This window comes from Pinus tabuliformis, chromosome 4_1, assembly GCF_031772625.1.
Source record: "Pinus tabuliformis cultivar Carrire ecotype Pingquan chromosome 4_1, CPIR1, whole genome shotgun sequence".
NCBI lineage: Eukaryota > Viridiplantae > Streptophyta > Pinopsida > Pinales > Pinaceae > Pinus > Pinus tabuliformis.
In genome coordinates this window covers 584,266,506-584,279,758 of record NC_142303.1, presented here as the reverse complement: position 1 = coordinate 584,279,758, position 13,253 = coordinate 584,266,506, and the positions used below count along the sequence as shown (strand labels likewise).

Below are 13,253 nucleotides of genomic sequence, written 5' to 3'. Positions count from 1 at the left end.
ACACATAATAGCAAAAGCATAAATGAAATACACACATACACAAATATTTTATCCTGCAAATCACCTTCTGATTCCTTAGATCAAAGCTTACAAGGTGACCTCTAGAAGCTGCTAAACTAGCAGTTGTAAAGTCCACAAAATCACCCAAAAACAGAGATGAACAGCCTGTGTAACAGATGAAGGTGTAGCAAAACGGCGTTGCATAACTTCTGTGTGGCAGCAGCTAGGGTTCAACCCTAGTCGGTCGCTCTCTTCTCCTCTTTCAGCGACTTCAGGTGGATTATATGGAGTCTGGTGCGTCTCTATCTTCTGCTTTGTCCCATTCCCCAGCTTAGCTCCCCGTCAGTTGAATTTACGATTTTAGATATGGAGAAGAGTTCCCCCCCTCAATCTTCAGCTTCGCCATCCTCGTCAGCTAAAAACAACATTACAGTTTTGGGGATGAGTTCTTCCTCTCTCTCTCTCTATGGCAAGTCCCCAGCCGTCCTCAACCACAGTGCTCATCATTGGCAATGGGGTTGTTTCTGTTGAAATTTGGTACCAGAGGACAGGTGGTTCCCTTAGGCTTTGATCTTTGGCCTAGGGAAAAGTGTCCAAAAGAATTTAATTTTTCTCCTAAAGTGACTTTATAATTTTATAAAGTTAAATCTAATTTAAAAGTGACTTTAAGTGATAAAGTTATTAAGTCTAATTTTAAAGTGACTTTTATAAAGTCAATGAAAAATTAGAAAGGAAAAGTGACTTTGGAAATAAATGACTAAGTGGGTCTTTATTAAAGTGGGGTGAATTAAAAAATAGAAAGTGAGATTTAAATGAGCATTTAATCTCAACCATTGATCTAAATCTATTTCAGCCATTGGATTTAGAGATCACCCAAAAGTCACTTGGATCACCCAAAAGTCACTTGGAGTTATATTAAAGGAGGAAAAGGAGGAAAAGGTCATTCATTCTTTCATGAGCAGATTGGGAGAAGGAGAGCAAGAGAGCAAGAGAGATTTCTGAGCAAGGAAGAGAAGGAGACAACAGCTTGGCACACATTCCAAGGCAGCAGTTGAGCAAATTTGTACAGCTGATTCAGCACATAGTGAAAGGCAGATTTTTGCACAAAAATCGAGGAGCAGTTTGCTGATTTTTCTGCACACAAAACGGAGGCCGTGCAGCATTTATTGCTGTCCTGTTTGCTGTAATTTCTAGATTGCTGTGAGGCACTTGAAAGGAGATAAGTTGTAAATTTGCTTGCTGATTTTTTGCTGAATAATTCTCACTGTAAAAAGGCAATTTTCAGAAATAAAGAAGAGCTCTCAAACTGGTTTTCCCCAAGAGTTGTAGGGGGTTTTTCCAGGGTCAAGTTGACCAAAAATATCAGTGTTTTAATGTGTTTTAATGGCTGTTTTTAATTGCTGATTTTTATTTCTGCAATTTCCAGCATTCTGAAAAATTTCCAGAATTTGTGTTTTCAGCCATATTTATTTTTTTCAGTCTGTTAAATGTATGGTTATGGGAATGGGCATTTAACTACATGGGAGAAATAAGGTGAAACTGAAAACCGGGGTGGGAAAACAGAAATTTTTACATGGTATCAGAGCTTGAATGCTGAAGGGCAGTTTGGGACAGCAAAAGGAAAAATTACAGTTGCTGATTTTTCACTCAGAAAATTCCAGCAAGCTGATTTTTTCATAAACAGCAGTTTTATCTTTACTACAGCAGTGCTATTTTTCAGTTTTAGGACAGCAGGATGTCATTGGGATTGAGGGTGGAGGATAGGCTGGATGGGCATATAAATTACAGCGTTTGGAAGGAGAGAATGCAGAGTATCTTTGAGGAGGCAGAAGTCTGGGATATCATGGTGCATACCGCACAGAACCCTGTTGTTGTGCCCACTGATGTTACTCAGTTGGCTGAGTATAAAAAGAAGAACAATAAGGGTAAGAGGCTGATTCTAGACGGAATCAAAGACCATTGCATTCCTCATGTGAGAGGAAAGAGCAATGCCCATGAGATGTGGACAGCATTGTCCAATCTCTACCAGAGTACCAATGAGAACCGGAAGATGGTCCTGAAGGAGAAGCTGAAGAACATTAAGATGGGGAATGATAGTGCAGCTGGATATCTCACAAAGATTACCAATGTGAGAGATGAGTTGGCAGCGATTGGAGAGGCCATTCCATCCACTGAGTTGGTGCGTATTGCAGTGAATGGCCTCTCCCGTTCATGGTTGAACTTTGCTGATGGGGTTTGTGCACGTGAGACCCTTCCCACATGGGAGAGGTTTTGGGATGATTGTATTCAGACAGAGATCAGGAAAGGTCAGCTTGGGGCAGCCAAGCCAGTTGAGCAGGATGAGGATGTAGCACTGGTGGCAGGAGGCAAGAAAGGCAAAGGGAAGAAGCAGGCTTCCACAAGCAGTGGTGGGGGCAAAGGCAAAGGTAAAGGTAAACAGGGGAACACACAGAAGGACTATTCCAAGGTGAAGTGTTGGAATTGTCAAAAGATGGGACACTATGCAGTTGTGTGTCCGGAGAAGAAGAAGAAGAAGGGGAAGAACCAGGACGTGGCAGCTTCAGCAGAGATTGAGGACTTTGCTGGTCGTTTTGACTGAGAGTTTGCGTTCACTACATGTGAGTCCTCTAGTGCAGGATCACCTGCCACACAGGTTCAGAGGGAGCATGCTTTTCCCTCGATTAGCGGAGCATCTACAGGTATCTGGTATGTGGACAGTGGGGCTTCACGTCACATGACAGGAGTCCGTGAGTACTTCTCAGAGCTTTCAGAGAGTGGTATTGATATTGAGGTAGTACTCGGTGATGACAGAGTTGTTAGAGCAGTCGGGGTGGGGACAGTGACATTTCAGAGGGAGTCCAAACCTCCCTTGAAAGTGTCAGATGTTCTTTATGTGCCAGGGATGAGGAAGAACCTCATATCCGTCTCAGCTTTGGAGGACAGAGGATATGAGGTACTGTTCAGGGGAGGACAGGTGTTGATGTATCCCAGGGGCGCTCCAGCTGATTCAGCTAGAGTGATAGGTGTACGCCATGCAAAGGTGTACAAGTTTGCATTTCAGCCCCTTTTGGCATTGAGCAGTAGTACCGACAGCAGAGCTAGCAGTTCTGAGCTGTGTGAGATTTGGCACCGCAGGATGGGACATATGTATCATGGAGCCTTGAGGACATTGCGGGAGATCACTACAGGTGTGCCAGATTTCAATACTGATCACTTTGATACTTGCAGAGGTTGTGCGATGGGCAAGTTTGCCAAATCCCCTTTTCCCAGCAGTGACAGCAGAGCGACGGGGATACTTGATTTGATTCATTCCGATGTGAGCGGTCGGATGTCTCATGTTTCCTTGAGTGGATATGAGTACTATGTTTTATTCATTGATGATCACTCCAGGAGGACCTGGATTTATTTTTTGAAGACCAAGAGTGAGGTCTTCAAGCGGTTTCAGGAGTTCAGAGCTCTTGTGGAGACTCAGACAGGTCGAAAGATCAAGTCCTTGAGGTCGGACAATGGAGGAGAGTACACCCTTGGAGAGTTTGTTGACTATTGTGCGGAGGCAGGGATTAGGAGGGAGTTCACTGTTCCTTACAACCCCAAGCAGAACGGGGTTGCGGAGAGGAAGAACAGATCCATCATAGAGGCTGCCAAAGCCATGATACATGATCAGGGGTTGCCATTGTTCTTGTGGGCAGAGGCCTGCAACACAGCTGTTTACTTGCAGAACAGGAGTCCGCATCGTGCCTTGGGGCACATGACTCCTGAGGAGGCTTTCTCTGGGAAGAACCCTGATCTTGGTCATCTTCATATCTTTGGATGCATTACATACTCCTATATACCCAAGGAGAAGAGGACCAAACTAGAGCCCACCGCAGAGAAGGGTATCTTTGTGGGCTACAGTGAGACCTCAAAGGCCTTTCGGATTTACATTCTTGCACAGAGGAGAGTTGTTGTCAGACGGGATGTGAAGTTCGAGGAGGACAGGGCCTTTAGGAGGTCACGGGAGTTAGAGTATCTGGATCAGCCAGACCCTCAGCAGCAGTTGAGTCAGTCGCAGGGATCCAGTGGGCAGGGATCCGGAGGTACATCTATGAGGATGTCAGGTCCGTCAGTGAGCAGTGGCTCATCGAGCCAGAGGGGTGGTGCTCCAGGCAGCATGCAGAGCAGTTCACAGAGCAGTTCACTAGGGAGTCCACTGATGGACAGTTCACACGGTACCTCAGCTTCTACAGGTTCAGGTGCAGGCAGGAGGACAGCAGACAGACAGTCAGGAGTTCAGGCTACTGATGATGATGAGGAGGAGGAGTTTCATTCTCCGGTGGAAGAAGTGCGCTCAGGGAAGAGGAAGCCCAAGTGGCTTCAGGACACCTTGAGAGATGCCACATCTGTTGCTGAGCCGAAGAGGCCGGTCAGAGAGAGTAGACCACCTGAGAGGTTTTGTAGTTATATGGCGATGGTTACCAGCATCCTTGACTCTGAGCCTTCTAGCTATGAGGAGGCAGCTAACCAGCAGGTCTGGAGAGAGGCCATGCAGGAGGAGTATTCTTCTATCATGAAGAATGATGTTTGGGAGGTGGTGCCGAGGCCTGAGGTCAAATCCGTGGTTACTTCCAGATGGCTTTACAAGGTAAAGCATGCTGCAGATGGCAGCATTGAGAAATTCAAAGCGAGGTTTGTGGCTAGAGGGTTCTCCCAGGTAGAGGGAGTTGATTATGAGGAGACCTTCGCTCCCGTGGCTCGATATACTTCGATCCGCTCCATTATATCGATAGCAGCAGAGATGGGTTGGAAGATCCACCAGATGGATGTGAAGACCGCATTTCTCAATGGCTTCATACAGGAGGAGGTGTACATTGAGCAGCCACAGGGCTTTGAGGTGCATGGGAAGGAGTCCCATGTGTGCAGATTGAAGAAGGCCCTTTATGGCCTGAAGCAAGCTCCCAGAGCTTGGTACTCCAGGATAGATGCATACTTGCAGGGGATGGGTTTCACAAAGAGTGAGGCAGATCCGAACCTTTACTTTATTGTGATTGGTGAGGAGCCTCTCATTCTGGTGCTGTATGTGGATGACTTGATCATTACAGGTGCAGAGAGACTCATAGAGCACTGCAAGAGAGATCTTGCGGCGGAGTTTGAGATGAAGGACATCGGCTTGATGCATTACTTTTTGGGTTTGGAGGTGTGGCAGGAGGAGGGGCATTTCTTCCTGGGGCAGGGGAAGTATATTGTGGACATCCTTAGCAGATTCCACATGGAGGATTGTAGACCCATGTCGACACCGATGATCACCAACTGGAAGAAGCTTCATGCTTCGGATTCCGAGTTGGTGGATCCCACATTGTACAGGCAGCTGATTGGTTCCTTGATGTATTTGGTCAACACTAGACCAGATATCTGTTTTGCAGTCAACACGATGAGTCAGTTTATGTGTGAGCCTAGGAAGGTTCACTGGGTGGCTGCAAAACACATTTTGCGGTACTTACAGGGGACAGTGGATTATGGTCTGGACTACAGGCAGGGAGATGGAGTGAGATTGGCAGGATACACTGATTCTGATTGGGCAGGTTGTGCTTCTGATAGGAAGAGCACTTCAGGGTGTTGTTTTGGGTTGGGTTCAGCAGTAGTGTCATGGTTCAGCCGGAAGCAGCAGTCAGTAGCACTGAGTTCAGCGGAAGCAGAGTATATGGCAGCCAGTCTAGCTAGTTGTGAGGCCATCTGGCTTCGCAAGATGTTGTTTGGCTTATTTGGTCAGCCGTTGAGACCTTCAGTGATTTACTGTGATAATCAGAGTTGCATTAAACTCACGGAGAATCCAGTATTTCATGACAGGTCAAAGCATATCGGGATCAGATATCATTTCATCAAAGACTATGTTCAGAAGGGAGCTGTGAAGCTTGAGTATATTTCCACTGATGAGCAGGTTGCAGATATCCTTACCAAAGCCTTACCACGGGGCAAGCATGTCTACTTCAGAGACAAGATGGGTGTGGTGAGGAACACCTTCCTCGGTAAGAGGGAGTGTTGAAATTTGGTACCGGAGGACAGGTGGTTCCCTTAGGCTTTGATCTTTGGCCTAGGGAAAAGTGTCCAAAAGAATTTAATTTTTCTCCTAAAGTGACTTTATAATTTTATAAAGTTAAATCTAATTTAAAAGTGACTTTAAGTGATAAAGTTATTAAGTCTAATTTTAAAGTGACTTTTATAAAGTCAATGAAAAATTAGAAAGGAAAAGTGACTTTGGAAATAAATGACTAAGTGGGTCTTTATTAAAGTGGGGTGAATTAAAAAATAGAAAGTGAGATTTAAATGAGCATTTAATCTCAACCATTGATCTAAATCTATTTCAGCCATTGGATTTAGAGATCACCCAAAAGTCACTTGGAGTTATATTAAAGGAGGAAAAGGAGGAAAAGGTCATTCATTCTTTCATGAGCAGATTGGGAGAAGGAGAGCAAGAGAGCAAGAGAGATTTCTGAGCAGGGAGGAGAAGGAGACAGCAGCTTGGCACACATTCCAAGGCAGCAGTTGAGCAGATTTGTACAGCTGATTCAGCACATAGTGAAAGGCAGATTTTTGCACAAAAATCGAAGAGCAGTTTGCTGATTTTTCTGCACACAAAACGGAGGCCGTGCAGCATTTATTGCTGTCCTGTTTGCTGTAATTTCTAGATTGCTGTGAGGCACTTGAAAGGAGATAAGTTGTAAATTTGCTTGCTGATTTTTTGCTGAATAATTCTCACTGTCAAAAGGCAATTTTCAGAAATAAAGAAGAGCTCTCAAACTGGTTTTCCCCAAGAGTTGTAGGGGGTTTTTCCAGGGTCAAGTTGACCAAAAATATCAGTGTTTTAATGGCTGTTTTTAATTGCTGATTTTTATTTCTGCAATTTCCAGCATTCTGAAAAATTTCCAGAATTTGTGTTTTCAGCCATATTTATTTTTTTCAGTCTGTTAAATGTATGGTTATGGGAATGGGCATTTAACTACATGGGAGAAATAAGGTGAAACTGAAAACCGGGGTGGGAAAACAGAAATTTTTACAGTTTCCTCTGCCTCCCTGTTGAACGGATCATGTATGCTCTCTGTTTTATTTTCTGGTGATAAGGGTGTCGCCTCTCCTTCAAACAAAGTGGGCTCTCATCAGGATCACTCAATCATTCTGCGACATTGTAAAATCTGTTGTTAGCAGTCACCCTTCCTCTGCTTTTAAAGTGTTGCCTATCAGTGAGCCTCCCTCGATTGAGGTTTCCTTGGGGCTGAGGCCTTAAGCGAAGCAAAGTTTTTCTCTGAGGCTGGCACGATTTGCAGGTTTAACGGCCTATGGCCGAAGCTTGTTGACCTTCATTCTTGGATCACTGAGCATTGGAAGCCTTTCATCTCTACAGATCTGAACATTTATCCTCTAGCAAGAGGTTTCTTCATTATTGTTTTCAACAAAGCTGTTGATCGTGCACTAATCTTTGATTTTGGTCCATGGTTTTAGGGAAGTGCACGGCTCTCCATGCAGCCCTGGTTCCCCTCTTTTGATACTCTCTCGGCATCAATCTCGACCGCCCCGGTCTGGGTAAGGCTCCCTAATCTTCCTTTTCATATGTGGAATCTTGCTACTCTGACTTCAATTATTAATCCTTTAGGCAGATTCTATTGTCGAAGTGAGGACGCTAAATATTATCTGAAGCCCACTTATGCTCACATTTGTGTCGAAATGGACTTCATCATGGGACTCCCTGCTAAAATAAAGCTTTTTGGCCCCAACTATTCATGGGTACAAACTCCATATTATAAGAATGTCTCTTTTTGTTGTAGAGCCTGCTATGAGACTGGTCACACTCTCAAATCTTGTCCCAAAGTTGGGAAGACCAAGTCAAAGATCTCCTCTCGAAAACCATGATGGTGGGTAGGCGCAAACTTCGATCATTATTCAATTTCAATGGAGGATTCCCCTCCAATTCACTACAATGAAACCTGTGCGCAAAAGGGTATAAAATTTTCTGAGCCCAAGAATGATATTCCTAAGGAACCAATAGTCTCAACTGTGAACCATGCAATGTCAAGCAGTGAAGCGGCGGCATTCGACGCAGCAGAGAATGCAAGTAACTCTCCCGTCTCTCTGAAGGTCCCACAAAGGAAAAAGACAATCACGACTGATCCCCTAACTTTGGATAAGGGAAAATCCACAGCAGCAACCCCTCGGTGTGCATCTTCAACAGACAACAACAGGAAGGCTCTTCCGTGGGCAGACCAGGCAGAAGTGATTCACATTTCTTTGGATCAAAAGAAGGAATCGGATAGTATAACTTCCTCAAAAAAGGGTGATTCTCCAGAATCGACAGAAAATTTGGTTTGGAGTCTGGACCCAAGTGAAGAAAAAAAAAGGATGAAAAGTAATTCTCCAGGAAAGACAAAAATCCACTCAAAGCAAAAAAGTTGGGAAAAGAATGGGCTGCAAATATATCTGGATTTTAGGGGTTTTTGGAAAGTTTTCAGTTGGAATGGAATCAAATCCCAACTAGATGGGTGTACCTGTGCAAGGTTTTGGGTTGATTCTGCGTGCTCTAACCCAAACCTAAAAGGAATTTTGGCAATTCCAGTTCCCAGAATAAATGTATCGGTTTGGGCCGGATCCCAATTTTAGAATACAAATTTCCTTCCCTTTCTTTTAAAAAAAAAGAGATGGAGGCGCAGCAATACAGCCTGCTGTATGGCCTGCTTCTTTTCTTCCTGTTCTAGACAGAAAACCCTGCTTGTCTCCTTAACATAGATCACACCCTAGCTTCTACAGAAGACAGTGACAGCCTGCCCTTGAAAGTGTGCATCGTATTAAGGAAAAACAGCTGCAGCAGAAGTTTAGCCCACCGTACAGCCTGTAAAGGACCTGCTGTTAATCTCTTCTCCTTCACTGATGTGCTCTGTCTCCTCTTCTGCTCCTCCTTTGTTCAACTGAGGTCGAATTCTCTACCTCGTCCATATTTATGCTTTGCTGAAACCCTGATCTTATCTTGAGATGTACAGTCAGGATTAAATCATGTCTAAGTCCTTAACGTATAAAATACACTCTATTAGACTCCTAGACTGTGTCAACTGCAAAACATAAGATTTTCACTTTTTCCCAAGTGAAATTACAAAATAGAATTATTACCCATTTTTCCTAAGTGGTCACCCTCTAAATGTCTCAAACCACTTTCTACACATTCACACTGAAACCTGTGCAATAAGTTCTTGTCCGAGCTACATTTCTCAATGTGGCAAAATGCCATGATGGAGAGTCCTTCTAGCTTTGTGGACACAGTTTCAAAACTTACTATGGAATCAGTGATTGATTCCGTTCATGCAATTGACAAAAGTTTGAAAGAGTACCAGGACATGTTTGCTGCCGAAGTACTCTCAAAAAGGGGGAGATGACCTTGATGAGACTCCTCACAGAAACAAAGTTTTATCTTGTTGAGGTTTTTGCTTCAGATGCCAAAGTTTTACAGTTTCATGGGCATGATACCCATGAATTCAGACAGAAGGCCCTGTATGGGTTGATGCATGCACCACAAATTTGGTATTTCGAGATCGATGAGTTTATACTGAAGTTGAGCTTTTCCAAGTTTAGTGCACCTTTTAATTATTTTTTTGGTGCATCCGATCCATTTATCTTGGCCCTGTATGTAAATGAGTTTATCACTACAGAGAGTCCTAAACAGCTCATGATGTGGTCTGAGAATAGTTTTACACGAGAAATTGACATCAAGGACGTTATAGGTTGGCATGTTGTTGATGAAGTTTTCCTTGTACAAAGGATTTACATCTTGAAGATTCTAAACAGATATCCGAGTAGAGAACACAAGGGAGCAGTGATCCAGGGTTATGTTTCTTCAGGTTCACAAGTGGTGAACGGTTTGAGCAAAACCCTAGCAGAGCGGAGGTTCGAGATGCTGAGAGTGTCTTGGTGTGTTGGAGATCACCTTCCTCGATTAAAAGGAGTATTAGTTTATCGGTTGTGTTTCTCAGAAGTTGTTCTCTGGCATGGCACCACAGCGATGGCAGATCCCTACTGTAGATCCACACCAATAGATCCAGCATGCCTTGGTTCTTGTGCAGATATGAGGGAGGGGCAGTGTTGGAGATAGCAGTGATCACTGTGAATAGAGAGCACAACAATGAGGGAGGCATATTTCAACAGCCTAAAACCTTCAGGACACACACAACAGGTCCATACCTTCATGCAGAAGCTCCCTCACTCAGGATGTGTGCACGGCATTCCTGGAAGAACGAAAGTGCAGCACTAGTTGCTTTAGGAGGCGAGCTACAGTCATGTAGGGACATAGCAAGCGCATACATGATGTAGGCATGCATGCACCGGCGTTAGAGTACTAAATAGTAAAAAATGCATGCACCAGCCATAAGAGCACTTCCAATTTCAGTCCTTTCTTATCATTAGAATTTGCTTTCTGTTTAAGGACTGAAGTTTGAACTTTGAACATGCTCTTCCAGAATTTGATAGGGGCTTCCTTTCTCCTCAGTTAGCTGCTGTTTTTATTTAGTTTAGGCAACATGACAGGATATGTTCTAGAATTAGTTGAGCATTGATCTCAAATCTAGTTGGGCATGTTATTCTAAGTGCTCACACATTCAGAGTAGGGCGCTCTAGTCTAAGTGATTCTCTGAGTCAGGGTTTCCCATTTTAGCACCACAGGGTGGTCAATTTTTTGTAATCCCTGAGCATCTATAAAAGCATGGCAGGGAGGGTGGTTTATTCATCCCTGTTTTGAGTAAGACAGTAGGAGTGAGAGAGATTGAGTATGAGCTATTACATCGTAATTTTCTTCTTTCTGATAATAGAAGAAGGATGTGATTGTTAATTGGTGTTATCTTGGGTGGTTGGGCAGAGCGATTATTATCATTCCCACCCAAGTTCAAATCCCCGCAAGTGACATGTTGATCTCTGATACATTGATGAATATTGTTGTAATGGCTTAGAGCCTGAGAAAAGAACTCTTAAGTGCGTATAATTGTGGGCTGACCTGGTACCAGCAAAGTCACTTTTGCTGGTACCTGGGCTGAGTATGACCTATTACATTGTAATTTTCTTCTTTCTGATAATAGAAGAAGAATGTGATTGTTAATTGGTGTTATCTTGGGTGGTTGGGCAGAACGATTATTATCATTCCCACCCAAGTTCAAATCCCCGCAAGTGACATGTTGATCTCTGATACATTGATGAATATTGTTGTAATGGCTTAGAGCCTGAGAAAAGAACTCTTAAGTGCGCATAATTGTGGGCTGACCTGGTACCTGGTACTGACAGTAGGAGTGAGAGAGATTGAGTATGAGCTATTACATCGTAATTTTCTTCTTTCTGATAATAGAAGAAGGATGTGATTGTTAATTGGTGTTATCTTGGGTGGTTGGGCAGAACAATTATTATCATTCCCACCCAAGTTCAAATCCCCGCAAGTGACATGTTGATCTCTGATACGTTGATGAATATTGTTGTAATGGCTTAGAGCCTGAGAAAGAACTCTTAAGTGCATATAATTTTGGGCTGACCTGGTACCAGCAAAGTCACTTTTGCTTCAGGCTGAGAGGGAGGCTCATTTCTTTCCTTGGAAAAAGAAGAAAAAGATGAAGAGGGATGTGATTGAGTGGTACAGATTTTGTACGTCCGGTTCATTTTTTTTTCAGAGTATGTGCTTGAACTTTGCAGATCTGGTGTTCATATTTCCACTGAGAAGTGTTAATCAGTTTTTCAGTTCCTAGTTTTAGAGTTTAGATTGTCTGAGTACAGGTCTGCTTCCCATGATCTGAGAATCTTAACACATAACACTATGGATAAATAGATAACGAAAAAAGATGCAAACGGGGGATTTAATCACTGGCAAGATCCACCGAGTGTTAAGTGGTCCACGAGGGTTCAACTCTTGCTGTAACCTGTCCCACCCATATGGCATGAGAACCAGGAGCGTGGCAGACTAGATGACCCTCGGACCTGGCACCTTTAACAGAGGAAATCATCCCTTTGCAATGCAGCCTCACGCCATGTCTATTCGGAACAATATTCAAAATTGGGAAAGAAAATGCAAAGAAGATGAAGAAAAAACCGCAAAACTGCCCATCTTCAATAATATACGCCATGACAATATTGGTAAAATCAGTTTCCCATAATCCTGGAGCTGAGAGCATCATTTGCAAACCAATCGACTGAATTCTATCAATATCCAAAAATCCAAAGTTTAAATGGAAAAAGGAATGGAGGAGGAAAAATGCAGTTATGGCAATACATGTTTATGTCGTGGTTTGTCGACTGTATATTGAAACCAAACAGCAAATCTACAGATTTCAATGTGTTACTCATTGCAGAATACGAGGGCTGCGTTAAGTAAAAACACAATACAGACAAATGGCAATAATGAATGAAACCCTAGTAAGACGAGTGGGAAAAAGCATAACATAAATCATTATACACAGGAATTGCAGCGTTACCAAGTTCTTTCCCTCGACAATAACTCGGTTTTGGGATCTAACTACTCGCTTGATCACGCCCGTCTGACCTTTATCCTTCCCTGCATTTATCATGACCTGCAAATTGTTCAATTTAAAATGATCATTCTAAGCAACCTCATAACGCCAATCGTGCCTAATTGTTAAAGGAATTCTTTTATCTTGTGCTATTTTTAATTAGTAATTGCTGAAAACTGGGATAATGTAAGGGATCGTGCCTTATCCCCTCTAAGAATTTTCCAGGTCTTAATAAGCTTTTCAGCGGCCTTCCAACCCATGGATGGTGCTACTGGTTGCGGTACTGGCCAGGGTTTGAAAATGCAGAGCAAACTGCCGGGGGTTTTAGAGAGGTTTTACTAGACTGTTAAGAAGACGAGTCTCTAAGCCCATCCACACAATATTGTGTTGTAACTAGGCTCTGGAGACTCAAAAGGAGAGGGTGCGAAATAAATATTTACTTCAGCCAATGAAAAAATTGAGATTTAGTAAATTTTACAATAACAAAAATTCCCTTGTGAAATCTAAGAAAGCGTTATTCAATTTTTTTTTTGTGATATATGACTGCATTTAACACATTTTTAAAATATACAATTATATTATTTAAAATGTTATGTAATAAAATATTATTGTGGTTTGAGAATTTGTTAAAATATAAAAATTATACTATTTAAAATGGTAGGTAATAAAATATTATTGTGTGTAGAGGTTTTTGGTTTTTTAGTGTAAATGTTTAACATTTAATATAAACATTTAACATTTATATGTTCATTCAATTAA

At 42.7% G+C, this 13,253-nt stretch overlaps 1 protein-coding gene across 1 annotated transcript in view; it reads right to left on the bottom strand.

Moving 5' to 3' along the window:
• The window catches only part of LOC149177309 (KOW domain-containing protein), a 116,849-nt gene extending 103,944 nt beyond the window's left edge, over nt 1-12,905 (bottom strand). Inside the window, exons 1-2 of the mRNA XM_089420080.1 lie at nt 12,695-12,905; nt 12,459-12,554 (exon numbers count right to left, since the gene is read on the bottom strand). Of these exons, the coding sequence (XP_089276206.1) occupies nt 12,459-12,554; nt 12,695-12,754 (156 nt within the window). The 5' untranslated portion in view covers nt 12,755-12,905. The remainder of the gene's footprint in view (nt 1-12,458; nt 12,555-12,694) is intronic.
• Between the last annotated feature and the right edge of the window lie 348 nt (nt 12,906-13,253).